This window comes from Pleurodeles waltl, chromosome 1_1 (assembly GCF_031143425.1).
Source record: "Pleurodeles waltl isolate 20211129_DDA chromosome 1_1, aPleWal1.hap1.20221129, whole genome shotgun sequence".
Lineage (NCBI taxonomy): Eukaryota > Metazoa > Chordata > Amphibia > Caudata > Salamandridae > Pleurodeles > Pleurodeles waltl.
The window spans coordinates 148,020,143-148,040,687 of NC_090436.1; the positions used below are offsets into that span (position 1 = coordinate 148,020,143).

Sequence of the window (20,545 nt, forward strand, 5' to 3'; positions counted from 1 at the left end):
GCCACTCATGTCTACTGTGCACTCTATGCTACTGCACTATGCTCACTCTGCCACTCTGTTCTGTGCCTCTGCACTCTGCCACTCTACTCTGTACCACTGTACTCTACTATGCACCACTCTAATCTGTGCCTCTGCATCCTATGACACTGCATTGTACAACGCTGAATTCTGTGCTGCTGCATTCAATGCCACTTCACTCTACACCACTATATTCCGCACTTTCTGCGGCAGCTCCTTTTGTTTCAGAGGCGCATGGACCAAGTATGGATTGATTTCTCTTAATTAGTCTCCCTCTGTTGTTCTCGCTGTGATCGAGGTGCTATACTTTCCTTTTTTCATCATTTGTTATATATCTGAACTCGAACTGAGGGTATCGGAGTGATTTACCTGAGCACCAGATACATTATATAAGTTCATATTCAATTTTAGACACAAGGAGATTGTGTTTTACCCATAGAATGTTGTATGTTTTGCAGTGGTCTCTCTTGTACAGTACGAGGGTGCAGAGAAGCAAACGGTGCTTCAGAGTGACTCCGAGAGAGTGGTGGAGGGAAGCATACAAGGGTGACCACTGCAAAACATGCAACCTCCTATGGGCAAAACACGCACTGTCCCCTAAAAAAAAAAGAATGTGAACTTATATAATTTAATTGGTGCTCATTTGAGCGCTCTGATACCTTCGGTTTGACTTTGCACCATATGCAACATCCTGTGGGCAAAAAACGCACTCTCCCCTAAAAATAAAATGTGAACTTGTAAAAAGTAATTGGCGCTCACATAAAGTGCTCCGATACCTTCAAGTCTAATTTGCGCTAGATGAAAAATGATGAAAGAAAGGAAAGATCATTTGTGTCTTTTGTATTCCTGGTTTGTATGTGTGCTTCTCCTTGCCGGCCACATTGCTCAGTCTGTCCCCCGGCCCCCTTTTTTTCCACTTAAAACGTCATGATAAAAGGAGAAATGCAGGAAAACCCCTCTGGAGGATACAATTTGTAATACAGTCAGTGTTTGGTGTATGCCTACTCTGATGATTACTGAAGGGAAGGGGTGGTGTGAGGGGGGAAGGAATGTATTGGATAGTGTGTTGGAAACACTAAGCGATGGGGCAGCTTGACAGAAGGTATTTGTTGAGAGGGAAAGGCTTTTGCCAGCAAGCATTTGCAAAGCCAATAAGTCTCACCTTTGCAAAAACTATTGACTTTGTCAGTGTTTTGTTTAGCCATGTTGCAGGGCAGTCGCACTGCTGTACGACATGGCTGGAAGTAAAGAAAAAAGAAGCACTATGAGGCGGGCAATACTGACCGCGTCATAGCTCTTTTTATTTTAGTTACTTTCAACCATGCTGTACAGCAGCGCTAGAGCTGTACAACGTGGCTAAAACAGTGACAAAGACAATAGCTCTTGCATAGGCGAGACCTATTGGCTTTCCCAATGCTTGTTCCTTCTTTCCTCCCCCCTTCCTCACCTCCCACTCTCCCTATGTTTGTGTTGCCCCCCAAGCACCATAGGAAAAAGAAACACTATGGTGTGGCCTGCAGTACTCGCATTATAGCTCTTTATGTCTAACTTTTAGCCATGCTGTACAGCCAACGTGCTGCTCTGCAACTTGGCTAAAAGACAATGGTAAAGCCAATAACTCCGGCATAACCTTGAAGTATTGGCTTTGCCAGTGCTTGTTTTTTAATATGTGTGGCACAGTATAACTTGTAAAACGTGAGGCGGCAGTAGCGCGCTAGACAGAATTGTATTCTGTCGGGAACTGAGGGATAGCTCCAACGGACACATGGCCGTTAACACATGCATTGGCAAAGCTAATAGGTCTCGCCTTTACTAGATCTACCATCTTTGTCAGTGTTTTTTTAGCCATTTTGCTTAGCAGCACAGCCACTGTGAAACGTGGCTGAAAGTATGAAAAATAAAACCTCTGTGACGTGGCCAATATTTACAGCGCCATAACGTTTTTATTTTCTTTACTTTCAGCCATGCTGGACAGTGGCAGCGCTGCTATGCAAAGTGGCAAAAAAAAAACATTGACAAAGCCAATAGATCTTGTAAAGGCGAGACCTGTTGGCTTTGCCAGTGCTTGTTTCTTTTCCCTCCTTTCCCAACTCATCTTCTTTTCCTCTTGGTGTTCTTTCTTTGTTTATTGTCTAATCCTTTCCTCCCTCCCTCTCTACTCTTCTCCTGTTTTTGACCCCCTGCCAACTTTTTCTGTTTTAGTTCCTCCCTCATTGACCTTCTTGCCTGTCTTCTACATCTTCTCCGTGTTTTTTTTTTCAACCCCAGCTCTGTCGTCTTTTACCTCTCATTCCTTCTCCTCTATCTTTAACTTCTTCCTTTGTGTTCCAACGCAACGCTGCTCCCCCATTTCCTGTTTATTGCCCACAGTATCCCTTCCTTGCTTTCTCCTGTTAGCATATGCTCTGAGCATCATAAAAACACCTTTTTGTTACATATCCTTCCACAAATCTTCACATGCTGTGCCATATTTTCATCTTCTCTTCCCAAACCCCACAGCTTAAAAATCGTTTTATAATTCTTGATGCTGCTCCTTCCCTGTATTTTGCCTTCATGTCTGTGGTGAAGCAGACATCTTGCTGTTCTGCATTTCTGCTGCTTGTTTGATTTGCAGTGGCTGTTAGCAGTTGGTTATAGGATAAGTCAATGTTGGGAGTTATAATTAAAGGTGGAGTATGAGGAATCAGGAAATTTCCTCCAAGAAGCCTGATGCCGCTATAAGACTGGTGGGAGTAGAGTTACGAACATATTCTATGTCCGGGAGAATGTGTATTTTGATAAAGTGAGTATATAGGCTCCATCTGCATATGGTGCATTCCAATAGGGAATTGCAAAAAGTAATTGCGCGTGCTAGTGCACTGCAATAGACAGTTACAGTGTGTCCCTGCCAAATGCAGTTAAAGGGGTATTAGGACATAATCATTATTTTGCCAACAGATACCTTTTTCTGTCCAGTGACTTAGAATAGGATTTACATTCAGATTTCTGTTTTTTTTTGCCCACTTATACTCCATTGCCTCAGTGATCTGGAGACTTCTGTTTTCAAGCATTCCCAAACTGAAAAAAGGCAAACTGGAGACATGATTTACCTGGAAGGGAAATGCAAACTGGGTACTACTTATAATTCCCTTCTGTTCCATCTGGTACAGGTCTTACACCTGCCACGTCTTTATCTCCATCCCTAGACAGGCTAACAGTTAGGCAGCCAGCCTCCCAAACCCTTTTCTTCTGGGAGGGAGTGAGCCAGGCTAGGCTTGATAGCTGATTTCTTAAGGAATAGCTGAGTGGGGTTTGTACTTAATATTGTAATTATTTCTTCTTTCTTAGGGCATTGTTCTCGGATACAGACAGCCTGTGCCTGGGTACGACGCCTCAAGAAAGTATTAATAGACGTTAAGTATGCATCATTGATGTGTCAAGAAATGCCCCATTGGGTCTATTTGTAATCAGTTGTTGCTACCTTGGGCATGTTACTACTTAGCCCTCACTAACTTGTTAGGGGCATTTAATCCATCATTGCAAATTCTTTGACTTCCTATTTTTATTGATCTGCAATTTGTGTTTTTGAACTTACTTGAATGATGTCTAAATAATGAATTAATTATTTTTTGTTTTTGTTTGTATGGCAATCATCTGCAAGATATTTATTGGAGTAAAATGTTTGTTAATTAATTTATGCCTGACAGTCTCTACTTTTTGCAGTACAACAGTTTTGCATAAATAATTCAGTATATTATTTTTGATTGTTGTAGACATGTGATTAAAAGTTGCCTCATTATTGAATTATTATCTTGATCTATCATGCTATAAGCCATTTTTGCTGCTGATTCTGGTTTGAAGCCTAGATTCTAGAAGGTTACATAGGCTTCCCCCTCTTTTCTTATATAGGCACCACAAACGTTGAGCAAGCTGCCTCTGCAACACCAATCTTTGAAATAAAAGCAGTGTACTAATAACTGAAGAAGGGAGCTCATAATCATCAACAATCCAAGTAGATGGAAACTGGTGGTGGACTACATTCCTAGTCTGAAAATAGTCTCAGCCAAAGAGATTGCCACAAGAATGAGTTGGGTACAAATAATCCCAATAGTTTTTAACATAACCTACAAATAAGATGCTTCTTGTGTGCATCTGGTCTCCATTAAATGCCCTTTCGATATGTTAGCCATAAGTGTGCCTGCGGCATTTCCTGTATTCCTTCAGATATTATGACTGCCATTCCGGGTGTTGTTTGAAAGGCATAGAAATAAAAGTATTATCTTTCACCCAAACATAGTTCCTCCTCTTGCATGGATGCTTATTATGAAGATCGAAAGGTGCCCTCTATTTTGTACCAATCAAATATGTTTTTGTATTCACATTTTATCCTTGAGTGATGCCTTCTATTTATTCCTGCTTACGTTCGAAATGACTCGCGCACAATAAAGCCAATCACTCTCTTGGTACTTCTTGCCATTTTGACTACATATTGTATGTGCCACTTAACTTTTGCAATATTTAGATAAATAGTAGTTGACAAAACCTATGTTTCAGTTTTTGCATTCTATTCTTACCAGCCCCAACATGGACTCATCAGTTGATAGAAAGTAATTCACCTAAACAAGAGACCATAAGTAACCAAAAAATAAAATTCAGTCTTATTCATGTCCTTTTTTCTGACCGATACTTGTAACTGCAGGTTCCTTAGTGTGAATACCAGGCGCTAGTCTGGATCCAGTGAATTTTCTTTCTATTCTCTGCATTGCTCCTGCCAGCAATTTGAGTTATTTGGCCCCACCTCGACTCCATCCTGCCTTAGAAAGCATGCTGGAGCCACTCTAAGCACCACCCATACATGCTGATGTAATTTCCATTTTTTCCTTGCCTTCTAACGCGGATTGGAGGTAGCTCATTCTGTTCCTCGTCAGCTGATAAATTCTTTACATCTCTCAAATTTTCCGTTGTGCAGCTAAAATGTCAGCTCCCAAAACCACAGGCTTCAAACATTGTAGGGATTGCTGGAAACAGATGTCTGTGACGTATCCCCTCGAGGTGTGCCTCTAGTAGCCAGGGTTGGGCCACAAATCCAAGTTGCGCTTGGAGTGTAGCTTGTTGAATCTAAAGGCTATCCTAGACAACAAAGCAAACTCTTTATCGTTGAACATCTTCGGAACTCCTGGAACACCACTTCAGCTCGAAATTGAGGACTCTGTCCCGTTCCTGCTCTTGAGGCTGGTTTCGTGACAGGTTCTTGGTAAACTTGAGACTTTGGGTGAGTCCAAATCTAAGAAAAGACAAAAGAAGTCCAAGCAGGCCTTGTCACTGGCTGGCCACTCCCCTCCTGACAAGTCACAAAGATGTCAAGATGCCATGGGGGCTCATACCGGTCCCCTTCCAATGAACCAACTATGCAGCTTATTCCAATGCTCAATGAGTTCCGAAGTCAGTCAATGAGGCTACAACAAATTGAGGTGTACAAAGAGGCCAGGCATAACATCTTCAGCTCCTTACTGGCTCCCTCTGGTGTGCCTTCAAGCTCTTCAGATCCATGGAGGCCTCCAGATAGGTTACTGCAGGTGTGTCAACCCTTGGCGCTGGCTATGCTTTTTGAACCCATAGCTGGTCCAGCTTTGACTCTGGAGCCAATTCCACCCAGGCACCAAAATCCATGCCAGTTCCTTTCACATCAACGCTGGCACCGATAACGCTGACTCTGGAGAAGTTATCGAGCCATTAGTTCTGTTCTGTTCCAAATCTGTCCCAACCTCAAATGCAGCTGCATGCGAGTTCAGTTTCTGCTGGCCAAACCCCCATTCCTTTTGATTTCTTTTGATTCAGAAAAGAGACAATGTTTTTGTCTAGAGTACGGCCTGCAGTATTTTAGCAACTCTGTGTCGAACTCTGATAATGGGCAACCTGCATTTGGTGGTGATGATGATCATGATGGTAAGGATGATTTGTCCCCCACAATTCAGTGAGTATGATTTCTGTTGGGACCTAGAAAAAAAAAACTGGACTAGGCATGCCTCCTGACACAGGGCTGTTGCCATCTGGTCCTTCTACTAAACAGTTAGTGATCTTCGCCATGATTATTAGAAGAGCACCCAAAGTCCTAGATTTACAACTGCCTTCGATTCAGGAGAAGACTAGTGATGTACTTATAGAGGTCCCACAACCTGTACAATCATCTACGGAACCTTTGTTAACTTTTAACAAGACATGGACTGACACCCTTGTGGGCACTCTGACAAAACCTTGTTCATGCCTGCAAGTCAGTATGCATGTGGCGCAGCACCATAAAGAACCTGATGGTGCAAAGTCTCCACCAGCAGAGGCAATCTGTCAGAGTCACCAGATCCTCGGGGTCTGCGCACGTTCCCAACATATCCCCCACAAGACAGCTCCAATACTCTGATTAGAATGTCACAGAGTCTAAAAGAGTCCAAGTGGGGGAAAAGGGGATTAGGTAGGGAACAGCTGGGAAGGAGACCTGTAGGAAGCAAAAGGTTAAAACACACAATATCAAGATGATATCATATTATTCTTTACTAGACTCTGATTCTAAGCATTGCCATACTGTAACCATGGATAACTTAAGCATGGACTAAATAACTAGGCCTCAAGACATCTGGTTACCTGGGAAGGAATTAAGAATGATTAATACAACTTCTCAATGAATCTCTTAATGAAATGTTACACATTGACTAGAAACATAAGAACCCTCTAGAATTATGTTATCCAAAATCAAATATAGTCTTTTTTCATGAGGACAAAGAAATAATCTGAACTTTTTCTGGAACACCATAGGAGTTGCATAAAGGGACTTATTTTGCACATATAATGTAACATCTAGAATTCTAACACTTAGTTTTTAAATGCAGAAACATGAATTGCGCACTTTGCTGATTTCAACAAGAATATGCAAATGCCATGAAATGATCGCACACACTGCAAACGATCTGAAACATTAAGTTCAATTGAGGGAAAGGAATCACACGTCTTGCTGATTCGAATGTCACCTTGTAAGTGCCAAGAAATGGTTGCGCACAATGAGCATCAAGAGTTACACACAAGGAATGAATCGCGCGTCTTGCCGATTCGATTGCCACAATGTAAATGCCATGAAATGGTCGCGCACAATTAATATCATGAGTTAAGCACAAGAAATGAATTGCGCGTCTTGCCGATTCGAAAGCCACCATGTAAATGCCATGAAATGGTAGCGCACACTGAATATCACAAGTTCAACACAAGAAATTAATTGCGCGTCTTTCCGATTTGAATGCTACCATGTAAATACCATGAAATGGTAGCGCACCATGAATATCATGAGTTAAGCACAAGAAATGAATCACGCATCTTGCCGATTCGAATGCCACCATGTGAATGCCAAGAAATGGTAGCGCATAATGAATATCACGAGTTAAGCACAAGAAATGAAACGTGCGTCTTGCCGATTCGAATGCCACCATGTGAATGGCAAGAAATGGTAGCGCACAATGAATATCATGAGTTAAGCACAAGAAATGAATCGCGCGTCTTGCCGATTCGAATATCAGCATGCAAATGCCAGAAAAAGCCAAGCGCACATTCACACGCACAAGGTAAAATCTTTTATCATGAAAATTAGGCCCAAGAATTCAAAAGCCTTTGAGAACGGGATCGGGGGCCCAGCCCGACTTCCGTCTTACCGCCCTGATCAAGGATCACCAACACAGTGAAGGGCAAGGCCTGGAAGATCAAAGTAGGTCTCCGGAACAGGAGCTCAGGAAGTTGCTGCTGCTCTGCACCGGGACCTCTGAATAGTGAGCACGTGGAGCTGGGCTGGCTCCCTTATATAGAGTCTTGGCCCCGCCCACAAACCACACCCATTCATGCTGCAGAGGAAGCTTCTAGAAGGCCCTGGAAAGGGACCACACCCTGACACACTCTGAAAGTCTGCAGCAATACATTGCAAATGAACTTTATTTATAAGCACCTTGAATATAAGTCTTCAGGATTACACTCTGCAATGCAAAAGGTTAAACAACAGCACATCAGCATAATGCATGAATTACGTTGTCCTGGAAGTGCTGGGTTTTTGCATTGCAGTCGCCCGTAGAGCGCGCACTGCCCTGATGTTGACAGTACTCCCCTCTCCCGGACGCGCTTTAGTGCCTGGCTTGCCTGTATTGAGACGATGAAAACGCCTCACAAGTAGTGGAGCATGAACATCAGATGCGGAAACCCATGAGTTACTTTCAGGGCCACAACCTTTCCACGAGATTAAGTACCATAGGTTACGCCCTCTCAGTTTGGAATCCAACACCTTCTTGACTGCATATTCCACTTCCCCCTGTACTAAAACTGGAGCTGGATGAGGGCGGACCTTCTGGACTGCTTTTTTCAGGAGGGAAGTGTGGAACACTGGATGAATACGTAGTGACCCTGGTAATTGCAGTTTATAGATCACAGAATTAATTTGCTGAAGGACTGTGTAGGGACCTGTGAATTTGGGATTAAACATGTGCTTTTTCTTGAAGTCTGTGGGCCTGATTACAACTTTGGAGGAGGTGTTAATCCGTCCCAAAAGTGACGGTAAAGTGACGGATATACCACCAGCCGTATTACGAGTCCATTATATCCTATGGAACTCGTAATACGGCTGGTGGTATATCCGTCACATTTGGGACGGATTAACACCTCCTCCAAAGTTGTAATCAGGCCCTGTGTGTCTTGTAGAAAGCCACACTTTATCACCTGGTTGATACTGAGGTCCCTCACAATGTTTCTTGTCGTAATGCTTTTTGTATTTTTGTTTGGCCTTTTCCAAATGCTGTTAAATCAATTTCTGGGTTTGGTGAAGGTGTTGAGGGGTTTCCGACACACCTGGTGTAAGAGAACTTTCTTGAGGGATCGTGATGGGAAAGGTGTCAGGATGATAGCCAAACAAGCCAAAAAAGGGTGTAACACCGATGGAAGTGTGAAATGAGTTATTGTAGGCTAACTCAGCTAACCAGAGCATTGATGTTCAAGAATGAAGTGCTTTCTCAGCGTAAGCACGCAGGTATTGCTTCAAAGTCTGATTTAGTCTCTCCGTTTGACCATCTGTTTGAGGATGATGGCAAGTAGATAGTGTGGACTTGACTTGAAGTGTTTTGCACCATGTTTTCCAGAAATTGGAGGCAAATTGTGACCCTCGATCGGAGAGAATCATTTTTGGCGGCCCATGATAACGGACCACTCTATTTAGTAAGATGGTCGCCAGTTCGCTGGAGGTGGGCAATTTCTTACAGGCAATGAAATGTCCATACTGTCGTGAGACTATCTACTACCACAAGGATTACTGAATGTTGTTGAACCACTGGTAGTCCTGTAATGAAGTCTAAAGAGATGTGTTCCCAAGGTCGACATGGAGTTGGGAGTGGATGCAACAACCCTTTCGGTTTTGAATGACTTGTCTTGATGCGAGCACAGACTTCGCAGCAGTTAACCATTGTTTTGACGTCTTTTGTCAGAGTAGGCCACCAAAAGTATTGTTGGATTAATTCAAGAGTTTAAGGAGTTCCTGGATGATCTGCCGTAGGCATAACATGCAACCAATGAAATACTAACTTGCGAAGCTTGGTAGTGGGCACGAACAAGCGAGCATCATGGAAAGGTAGTCCTTGCTTGATTGACCTTTTGGGGTCTGCTTGAGCCCATGTCTGCCATTTCTCAAGGGTGAAGGAATTACGGATATCTTCAAAGAAATCTTCAGTTTTTATGATGCATACGTCTTTGTCTGGAGCAATGATAACTCTGGAGGTCTGGACTGCAGGCACCGTGGTAGACTCTTGGCGGGAGAAGGCGTCAGCTTCGCGATTGTCTTTACCAGGACGGAAAGTTACCACAAAATCAAATTCGGCAAAAAACAACATCCAGTGTAATTGCCGAGGAGTCAAAAGTCTGGCTGAACTCATGAACTGGAGATTGCGATGATCAGTATATACTGTGACAGTGTACTTGGCACTCAATAAATGATGTCTCCATTCTTTAAAGGCGTCACAAATCGCCAGAAGCTCTTTCTCCGCAATGACATAGTTCTGTTCGGCTTCGTTCAGCTTGCGAGACATGTAAGCTACAGGATGAAGTTGGCCAGTGTCTTTGCTTCGTTGTGACAAGACTGCACCAATTGCCACATCTGAGGCATCGGCTTCCACTATGAAGGGACGATCCACATCAGGGTGAGTCAGGACTGAGGCAGTGGAAAAAAGCTTCCTTCAAAGTTGAAAAGGCTTGGTCAGCTTCTGGGGACCATACACATTTTTCTTTCTTTCTCAATAACTTAGTGATTGGGGCCACTGTTTGAGAGAAATGGTTTATAAACCTGCGGTACAAGTTTGCAAACTCCAGGAAACATTGGCCCACTCCAAAGACTGTTCGAGATGTACAATCAGATACGGCTTGTACTGTCTTTTCTGTCATAACCATACCTTGAGGGGTAAGGATAACCCCTAAAAACTCAACTGTGGTAACATGAAACTCACACTTGGTTAGTTTACAATATAAAAGGTGCTTTCGAAGGGCTGCGAGAATTTTCTTGACATGTTGTACATGTTCGTTTTCATTGTCAGAGTAGATCAAAATGTAATTGATGTAGACTATTGCAAATATGTCGAGATACTCTCTAAGAACGTCATTCAGAAAAAATTGAAATGTTGCTAGAGCATTACACAGACCAAAAGGCATGATGGTGTATTCAAAGAGGTCATATCTTGTCTTGAACGCTGTTTTCCATTCATCGCCCTCGCTCATTCTGACTAAATGATAAGCACCTCGTAGATCGAGCTTAGTGTAGATTTTAGCTTTCTTTACTTGTTCCAGCAAGACCGGAATCAGGGGCAAGGGGTATTTATTCTTGATGATGACCTTGTTCAAAGCCCTATAGTCAATACAAGATTGAAGATCGCCATTTGCTTTAGGGACAAAAAACAAAGGAGAGGCTGCAGGAGACTTAAAAGGGCGGATGAAACCATTCTCCAAGAATTGATCTAGATACTTTTGTAAATGTTGGTTTTCATGTTCTGACCGGGTGTATACACGACAGCTGGGGAGTATCGCACCTGGGATTAGATCAATTTGACAGTCATAAGGTCTATGAGGAGGCAAGTTTTCTGCTTCTTTTTCATCGAATACATCTCCATAGGATGAGTACTGCTTGGGCAACTTAACTTCTTTTTCCGCTGCAGTGGCTATGTAAGAGTTGCCAGCTTTGGTTACTTGAGACTTTTTGAAGCATTTTTCTTTACATAGAGCTGATGAGAATATGACCTTTCTTTCTGACCAATTAATCTCAGGATTGTGATGAGTTAACCAGGGTAAGCCAAGGATAATTCCATACAGGGGAGCATGGATCACGTCAAGGATGAGTTTCTCTTTCTGTTTGTTTCTTTGATTCTTCCCCTCACAGATCACCGACAAGGGAACAGTCTGAGTTTTCCATCTACTGCTTGTATTATTTCTGGAGTCTTCTTCTCAATGCATGGGATCCCCCATGTGCAGACCAATTGGGTGTCAACCAAGTTCCCGGTAGCCCCAGAATCTACGAGGGCCTTCTTGAAATAGTTCTTTTTCTTTACTTGAACTTTTATGTCCAGCTTGAGATGTCTAGATTGTGAAGGGTCCACGGTGACACCCAAGAGCAACCCTTCTTTACATCTTGGGTGATTTAGTTTTCCTGCTCGACTTGTGCATTGGCTGCAAGTTTCTTGACAGGACCTCGTTTGCTCTTTGGTTTGATTGGACATTCTTTGGCAAAATGACCCTTGCGCCCGCAATAAAGACATTGTCCATTCTTTCTACGTAAGTCCTTTTCGTCTTGGGTCAGAGGCCTCCTGATTGTACCGATTTCCATAGATTCTGGCGTTCTTTCTTTCTGAGGCCTTGATTCTCTATTATTGTGAACACGCCAGGAATATTTCTCAGTCCTTTTGCGTGTTCCCCTTCGTTCCGCTAAACGATGATCCAGTCTTAAAACAAGGTTTATTAGGTCTTGACAGTCTGTAGGCTGCGGGTCTATTTGAGCAAGAATGTCTTTTAACTCCTCCTTGAGTCCTTTGTAGAACAAGGCCGCTTGCTTTTCTTCAGGCCAGGATGTCTCGGCTACCAGCCGATTAAAGTTAGCTAAGTAGGACACTAAATCCTAGTTACCTTGTAGCACGTCTAATAATTCACGATCTGCCAACAATGTCACAGTTCTACGATCACATACTCTTTCAAACTCCCAAACAACATTTTTCCAATTGTGAAGCAGGGGACTGTCTTTACGCACAAGAGGAATAGCCCAGGTAGCTGCATCCCCAGACAGGTATGATAACAAGAAAGCAAGTTTGGATTGGGCATCAGGGAAAGTGTGTGGTCGGCAGGTAAATTGTAATTCCACTTGAACCAAGAAAGATTGCGCTTTCAAGGGATCGCCTGAGAAACGTTCTGGAGGAGCTAGGGGAATGGCTGAAGGAACGTTGAGGGAAATGTTCGTAGGATTACCTCCAGAAGCCTGAGAAGAAGGACCAGGCCAAGACACACCTATTAACTATTAAGAATGATTAATACAACTTCTCAATGAATCTCTTAATGAAAAGTTACACATTGACTAGAAACATAAGAACCCTCTAGAATTATGTTATCCAAAATCAAACATAGTCTTTTTGCATGAGGACAAAGAAATAATCTGAACTTTTTCTGGAACACCATAGGAGTTGCATAAAGGGACTTATTATGCACATATAATGTAACATCTAGAATTCTAACACTTAATTTTTAAATGCAGAAACATGAATTGCGCACATTGCTGATTTCAACAAGAATATGCAAATGCCATGAAATGATCGCGCACACTGCAAACAATTTGAAACATTAAGTTCAATTGCGGGAAATGAATCGCGCGTCTTGCCGATTCGAATGTCACCTTGTAAGTTCCAAGAAATGGTTGCACACAATAGGCATCAATGCCTATTCGAAAACCACCATGTAAATGCCATGAAATAGTAGCGCACACTGAATATCACGAGTTCAACACAAGAAATGAATTGCGCGTCTTGCTGATTCGAATGCCAGCATGTGAATGCCAAGAAATGGTAGCGCACAATGAATATCATGAGTTAAGCACAAGATATGAATCTCGCGTCTTGCTGTTTCGAAAACCACCATGTAAATGCCATGAAATGGTAGCGCACACTGAATATCACGAGTTCAACACAAGAAATGAATCGTGCATCTTGCCGATTCGAATGCCACCAAATGGTAGCGCACAATGAATACCATGAGTTAAGCACAAGAAATGAATCGCGCGTCTTGCCGATTCGAATATCAGCATGCAAATGCCAGAAAAAGCCAAGCGCACATTCACACGCACAAGGTAAAATCTTTTATCATGAAAGTTAGGCCCAAGAACTCGAAAGCCTTCGAGAACGGGATCGGGGGCCCAGCCCGACCTCCGTCTTACCGCCCTGATCAAGGATCACCAACACAGTGAAGGGCAATGCCTGGAAGATCAAAGTAGGCCTCGGGAACAGGAGCTCAGGAAGTTGCTGCTGCTCTGCACCGGGACCTCTGAATAGTGAGCACGTGGAGCTGGGCTGGCTCCCTTATATAGAGTCTTGGCCCCGCCCACAAACCACACCCATTCATGCTGCAGAGGAAGCTTCTAGAAGGCCCTGGAAAGGGACCACACCCTGACACGCTCTGAAAGTCTGCAGCAATACATTGCAAATGAACAGTATTTATAAGCACCTTGAATAGAAGTCTTCAGGATTAAACTCTGCAATGCAAATGGTTAAACATCAGCACATCAGCATAATGCATGAATTACGTTGTCTTGGAAGTGCTGGGTTTTTGCGTTCCAGTTGCCCATAAAGCGCGCACTGCCCTGATGTTGACACAATCCTAATTCCTTTTCTATGACCCCACCAGATAGGTAGTGGAAGAGGATGGAGGCATTTGGAAAAACTATGTTTTCCTCGGCCAGCCTTGCCCTTAAATTTGTCAATGCCAGTAGCTTGTTGGGATGCTGCTGCCATGCTTTATTGGTCTTTCTGTGAAATTTTACCAGCAGTCCCAGGGGAGTTCAGCAGCAGTTTAGTAGACCATTAAAGATGGTCAGGACACAGTGAAGTACATCTCTGACTGCATGGGCATGGTATTTGGTACCTGCATGGTGCTTTGGTATCACACATGGATGGGATCCATGGGGGTGATGTTCAGGCATCTCTAATGGACATTCTATTTGAAGGCACCTGTCTTCTTGTAGATAAGGGATACTCTTCTGTTAAGTGCTTCAAAGAAAGTAGGTCACAGGGCTCTTCCTCTGCCTCTCTACATGTGTGTTATGGTATCACCATCAGATTTTCCCCTTTGGAGGCTTCAAGAGTGGTTTGGCTCAAAGACAACCTCAAGTTGCACTTCCACGGCAACAGACCCCTCCCCCAATCCTTTGAGATCGAGGATCAAGCCAACAGTGTGCAGCCCCTCAGCAAAGACACTGCACTGCTTAGTCTCCCATCCATACCCCCACCAAACCGCTTTAGCTTAACTGGACTGGATAGTAGCACTGGACCTTGCAGGGCACCTATTTTCACATTCCCATCCTGCAGTCCCACAGGAGTTACATGGGGTTAAAGGTGGGCTAGGAGCATTTTCTTCCTCAGTGATCTCCTTCGGCCTTAAGAGTGCCCCTTATGTGTTCACTAAAGTGATGGCAATTTTCTGCTGAGGTGGGGGATAAAAGTCTTCCCCTACCTCCATGACTAGCTGCTGAAGGTGAGCTTGCTACAGTCAGCCGTAGACCACCTCCAGAAAATAGAAAACATCCGAACATCTTTGGGGTTCTTAATAAACCCGTTGAAGTCACACTTGGGTCCTTCACAAAGGCTTCCATTCATCTGAGCTGTTTTGGATATTGTGCAGTTTTAAATTTTCCTTCAGAATCAATGAGTTCAAGATATTCAGGCTATAATCCCGATGTTTCAGCCTCTGTCTTAGGACTCAGTGAGAGTGGCTCTGAGACTTGTTGGCCTCTTGACCCGAACATCATGCTAGTAGGCTGTACCAGAAGACTCATGCAGGTTCTGTAAGGGTATCTGAAGTCACAGTGGCAAAGCACCTAGGGAGCCTGTTGGATTCCATCCTGGTTTTGGATGACACTGAAAAGATCCTGCAGAATTTCCTGCTTGACCGCAGTTGGACGAGCGGCAGACTCCTCTCCATTCCCCGCCCAGAGGGACAGTGCAGACCCAGAAGTTGCTGTTGGATTGTTGAGATCATGTGGGAGAGGTTGAGGTCAGAGAACACAGGTCTCTTGTGGAGACCCACCGTCACTCAGTATGTTGGAGTTGCAGACCATTTGCTTGGCTTTGAAGGCCTTCCTATGTACAGGGAAGGCAGATCCAGGTGCTCACAGACAAATCCACCTCCATGTGGTACTACAACACGGAGGGTGGAGTGGGGTCCTGAGTCAGCAGGGAATCTCCCTTGTCCTGAAATACCTCTTGGGATCGTTAAACACCAGCGCGGACAAACTCATTTGACAATGTTTAGTGGATTATAAATGGCATGTATACATGGAGGTGGCTTAGACCATCTTTGAGCGGCTTGGAGAGGCCTGGCATGATCTCTTCACCATCGTCCAAAATACAGTGTCAACACATTTCCGCATTGGAGTTTCTAAGAAGGCTTTCTCTTGGATACTCATTGCGCATAAAATGGAGCATGGGAATACTGAATTAATAGGAGCCTCTGCCTCTTATGCCCCAAGATCTGAAATGGATTTCTCTAAAAGGAGATCAGGAACTACCGGACCAAAGTCATCTTTGTGGATTCTGATTGGGATAGGAGAATGTGGTTCCTGGAACATCTGACCTAAGAATCTGCCCCCCCAATCACGTTGCTGTTTCTGTAGGATCTTTTGCCGCAGCATCAGGGCAGGGTGGGTCCTGCACTTGGGCCACTTTAGTCTACACCTCCATCAATGGAGATTAAGCAGTGACAATTGACTGCTTTCAGCCTCCCTCCTGAAGTAGTTAATGTCATTCTAGGGGCCAGATGTCAAATCATGAAATCTGTTTATGCTGGACACTGACAAGTTTGTGGTCTGTTGTAATTCCCACATACAGACCCATTGCAAGCAAAGTTGTTGAATGTTATACTTGTTTTGCTCTCTTTAATTCAGCAGGGCCTTGCTGTGGGTGCAGTTAAAAGTTACATATCCACCATTTTTAAGCTCAGTGAACCAGCTGGCCTTGTTTAAATCACTTGTTGTGATGCATTTTCTTAAAAGTCTGGTGCATATGTTCCCACCAACACTTTCTTCTAATGCCACAGTGGGACCTTAATTTTGCAATCAATTTCCTTCTGTACCCCATTTGAACTGATGCACAGCTTTCCCTTGTGTCTACTCTCTTAACACTCTTCTGCATAGTGATAGCTTCAGTTCATCCTCAGAGGTGGAGGATAGACTCATCAGCTGGCCCACAAAAGAGCTTTGAATTTTCACAAAGATCATTAAATGAACGCTTAGTGGTTTGTGGGGGGTTTGCTGGGCAAAGAAGGGAAAGGCAATACAGAAAAGGACCATAACAAGATGGCTAGTTTTCTGTATAAACATCTGCCACTTATTAGACAACAAGCAGCCTCTGGGGGATCTGAGGACTAACTTGACCAGAGCCAAGGTAGCTACAGCTGGGTTGGCACACAAAGTGCCTATTCTGGACATCTCTCAGCGTGAGTCATGGACTTCACTCTATGTGCTGAAGAAGCACTGCTGTCTTGATAGACAGGTGTATCTGAAAGGACACTTGCCCATTCAGTCCTGCAGAATTGTATGGTTTGAATCATTCCATAGACCCACCACCTTGAGAGGTAATGCTTTGGTTTCTATTCACAAGGTGAGGAATCTGCAGTTAGAAGTATCCATCAGAAGAACAAGTTACTTACCTTCGGTAATGCTCCTTCTGGTGGATACTTTATCTAAACGCAGACTGCTCTCCGCCCTCCCACTTCCCCATTCCTTGGGATAGACTCTTTCCTTCATGTATAAAAGGCCAAAATTTAAAGCTTTGCACACTGTTGCATTAGATTGTTAATTGAGATCTGTGTCCGACAGTGTGGGCAGAATCAATTAAGAAATTGACTGCAGCGTGCAATGGTGGCATTGTTTCTGGGGCTGGACAGAGTCAACATGGAACCACATGGCACAGCGTGCTGGTGCACAAGAGCAATGCTGATGAAAAGGTCTCCCGATGCTGTCTGGTGCGTGGGATATTCTCAAGGTGAGGAACCTGCGGTTAGAGTTTCCAGCTGAAAGAGCATTATCGACGGTAAGTATATTTTTCTTTACCTCTACACCTCTTTACCTTATTAGTATTAATATCAATTCTGTCCACATAAAATTTTGTTCACAATGGCATAATCTCATGCCATTTTTGTTATTTCTTCTCACGCGAAATGCTGCAAACTCCACCATTATGCCATGTTGTGTAATTGAAATTTTGTTGTAGTAAAAATCCTATCACAGAAAGAAAGTTAACAAACCAAACATGAGCACAGACACATTTCATACTAAGAAATACTGCGCAGTGGGTCGGCATTTCACTTAATAATGAATATTTGTACATACTTTCCTCAAAGGAAATTACACAAATGCCACCCAAGATCAATATCAATGTCTCATTTTTGAAACTGGATAGAGGACGGTCATTTTTTTTTTTAGTCCTCGTTTTATTCAAAACCTATTTCCCTACGGGATCTATAATGCTTTTCTGGTCTCAGTTAGTTTGTAGAAAGCAGCAACGGTAAACAGCGCTTACTAAACAAAAGAATTTGAAGCTCTACATCTGTGCACCTTCTGAAGAATGTCAAGTGTCCGGGTTGTAGCTGAAGCTCCTGTTATGTTTTTTTCTTTGCTTTTGCCTTGAATGTAATTGTTTCAGTCTTTTGTTTTAGTTCTAGGTCATTACGGTTGTGTGACTACATAGGAGGTGAGACTTTTATTTTAAATACACTGTTTTTCTATTGCAGGGCCTGTTCACAATGAACTTGCTTTCCAGACTCCTATATCTAATCATCCAGGTATGTGTGCTTCTGCAGTCTCTGTGTCAAAATACCTGTAGGGAATAGTGAAAGCTAAAAAAAAAAAAAAAAGTTATGATTATTACATTATTAATTCATGATGGTATCCCAGACTACATTTATTCATATCCCAAGGTGATACTAAAAACACTCCTGTTGAGAGATGCATGACCAAGTCTGTACTGCTTAATATGGCATGGCCATATGTATTTTTTCTTAGCTACCTTAATAATCACAAATAATAAGGTTTTTTTTAGATTTACTGATCTGCTGATTCTTTTTCTTGTATTTCTAGGACAGTAACTAGTTAGTATTGCAGCATCCGATCTGGGTACTGTAGCTTACTACTAGTGTCCTTGGCCTTCAGTTGGATGACCAAGTTACTTCTCTTACCTCCATGGACCTAGGTTCAGCGACCTAGGCATACTCGAGGAAGTGGAATAGATAAGAAACTCAAATTTGGTACACAGTAAACAGTACCAAATAACATTCACGTCCACTCTTTGATTTAATTCAGAATTTTCACTCCAGATAAGTAAAAACGAACAGTTAAAACTAACATTTAACAGTGACTCAAACTACTGGCAAAGTTGAGATCACTAGATTCAGTTCCTCTGGATATGGTACATATCCATTCATAAAGTTCAGTCTGACAATTATGATCCGTTAGAATTGAAAGTTGTGTGGCCAGAATATACATTGAAAAGCCTCCCTGAGGGAAGGAGCATTTAATATGATTTGTTGAGCCAAGTGACTTCAATCCCATGGCACAACCAAAGACCAGTTGCTTTCTACTATTGTAGCTTCTCACTTCTGTTCCCCAGATGGTGCTGTACGGAGTTCACTCCCTGTGATCCAGATATTGTGGCTGACCCTATCCCAATATCAAATGAGCTTCTAGGATCATGCAAAGAAAGATGGGGCCTAACATGAAACCTGTGGATGAATGAAATTGGCATGTCAGGATAGGGTAAAAAGAATGTAAATGATTTGGAATAGTTACATTATCCAATATCCTGAATATTTAGCTGCAGTACTTATTGATGTTCATGCAGTAGTTAGCTGATGAGAAGACAGTATCCAAAGCTGCTCGCCTTTGCAGTACTATCTGCTGGGTTGGACTGAAGAGGCAGGAGCACCACCATTCAAGGTTAACCAGCAAGAAACCTGAATGAAATAACAGTAGCAGTTCCCTAGGCTCACAGCAAGGACAGTGGGTCAAGGTGAATTAGTCGTTTACTGACGGCCACAAAAGTAATTGCCGCTTACGGACATCCACTTTCCAAACTTTACAAGTAAGAAACCAGGTTAAGAGAGACTGCCCAACAAAAGATCAACTAGTGACCGCCCGCTAGCCATTTTATGAGCAAACGCTGAGGACTAAGATGTTGATGCAGTGGAGATTGTCAGGTTCTCGGAAATTATTGGAGTCACGCCAGGAGGATTTCCTAAGTCATAAAAAGAAACGGAAACCTTTTTGGAGAGAAGGAAAACTGGACAGTCTGTCACTCCTCCTACTGAATTGTGCTCATGTGAAGAAGAGTGTTAGTAGCACCACCCTGCACCCCAAAATCGCTGACCTCTGCCCTGAATGTATTCATAAATATTGGTATTTCACACCGAATAATATTTATTAGGCACTGTTCTCTCACCAGTGCTGAGTATAAGTTACTTCCATGATTATTGGAAAGTGGAAGCATAATTAATAAGAGAATTAACCTTCACTACACCGATTCATATTTCCGCACACACCCCTAATAAATTAGTCTAATACTTACGTTAAAAGTAACTGATTTACAGTGTTGCTTGTATTGGAATAGCCCTGACGTTGGTGATTCCACTTTCATCTTCCCTCCAGCAACCAATTTGTCTGCATTGTCCTGACCATATTGCAAGAACCTTTGGGACCTGTTGCTTACATGGACATCTATGGAGCATGGTGGGGTCTGTTCATATTTGACTCTTGTTTCAGTAATATTACACAATCAGCAATTCTTATGTTCAGATTTTAAAAAACCACTCTGAGCCTCCATATTTTAAAAGAAAGCTGTAAGGCCTGTGTCCTAAAATGCCCCATTAATATTAGACAGGCCTGCGCTTGTTGGTCCTAAACTTGTATTTTGCACTTGAACGCAATATAACCACAAACATTAGTCATGGAAGCACACAGCAAGCTGTGTGCCACATGTAGTAACACATTTAAATTTAATAAAAGCTATGGCACACACAACAGGCATAGCTCTTTTCTCTGTAGAAGTGTGCGAATGCATCCTCAGATGAAGTGCAGAATTAATTTCAACACCCGTGGATTCCTCCCGGACCCATATGTTGATCAGCAGAGATTCACTACTCTCTGTATGATATTAGGATCAGCAGGCCATTGCGAGATGATTCTTCTGAATCGAAGGAAAGCTGCCGTTGGTGCAGTTTATTATTATCCCCTGGCTCAGTTGATGATGTAGTT

At 42.9% G+C, this 20,545-nt stretch overlaps 1 protein-coding gene across 1 annotated transcript in view; it reads left to right on the forward strand.

The window, feature by feature from the left end:
- Positions 1 to 20,545, forward strand: part of SMAD4 (SMAD family member 4) — a 190,215-nt gene that overhangs the window by 122,442 nt on the left and 47,228 nt on the right. The window contains exon 8 of the mRNA XM_069219387.1: positions 18,031 to 18,081. Within this exon, the coding sequence (XP_069075488.1) occupies positions 18,031 to 18,081 (51 nt within the window). The remainder of the gene's footprint in view (positions 1 to 18,030; positions 18,082 to 20,545) is intronic.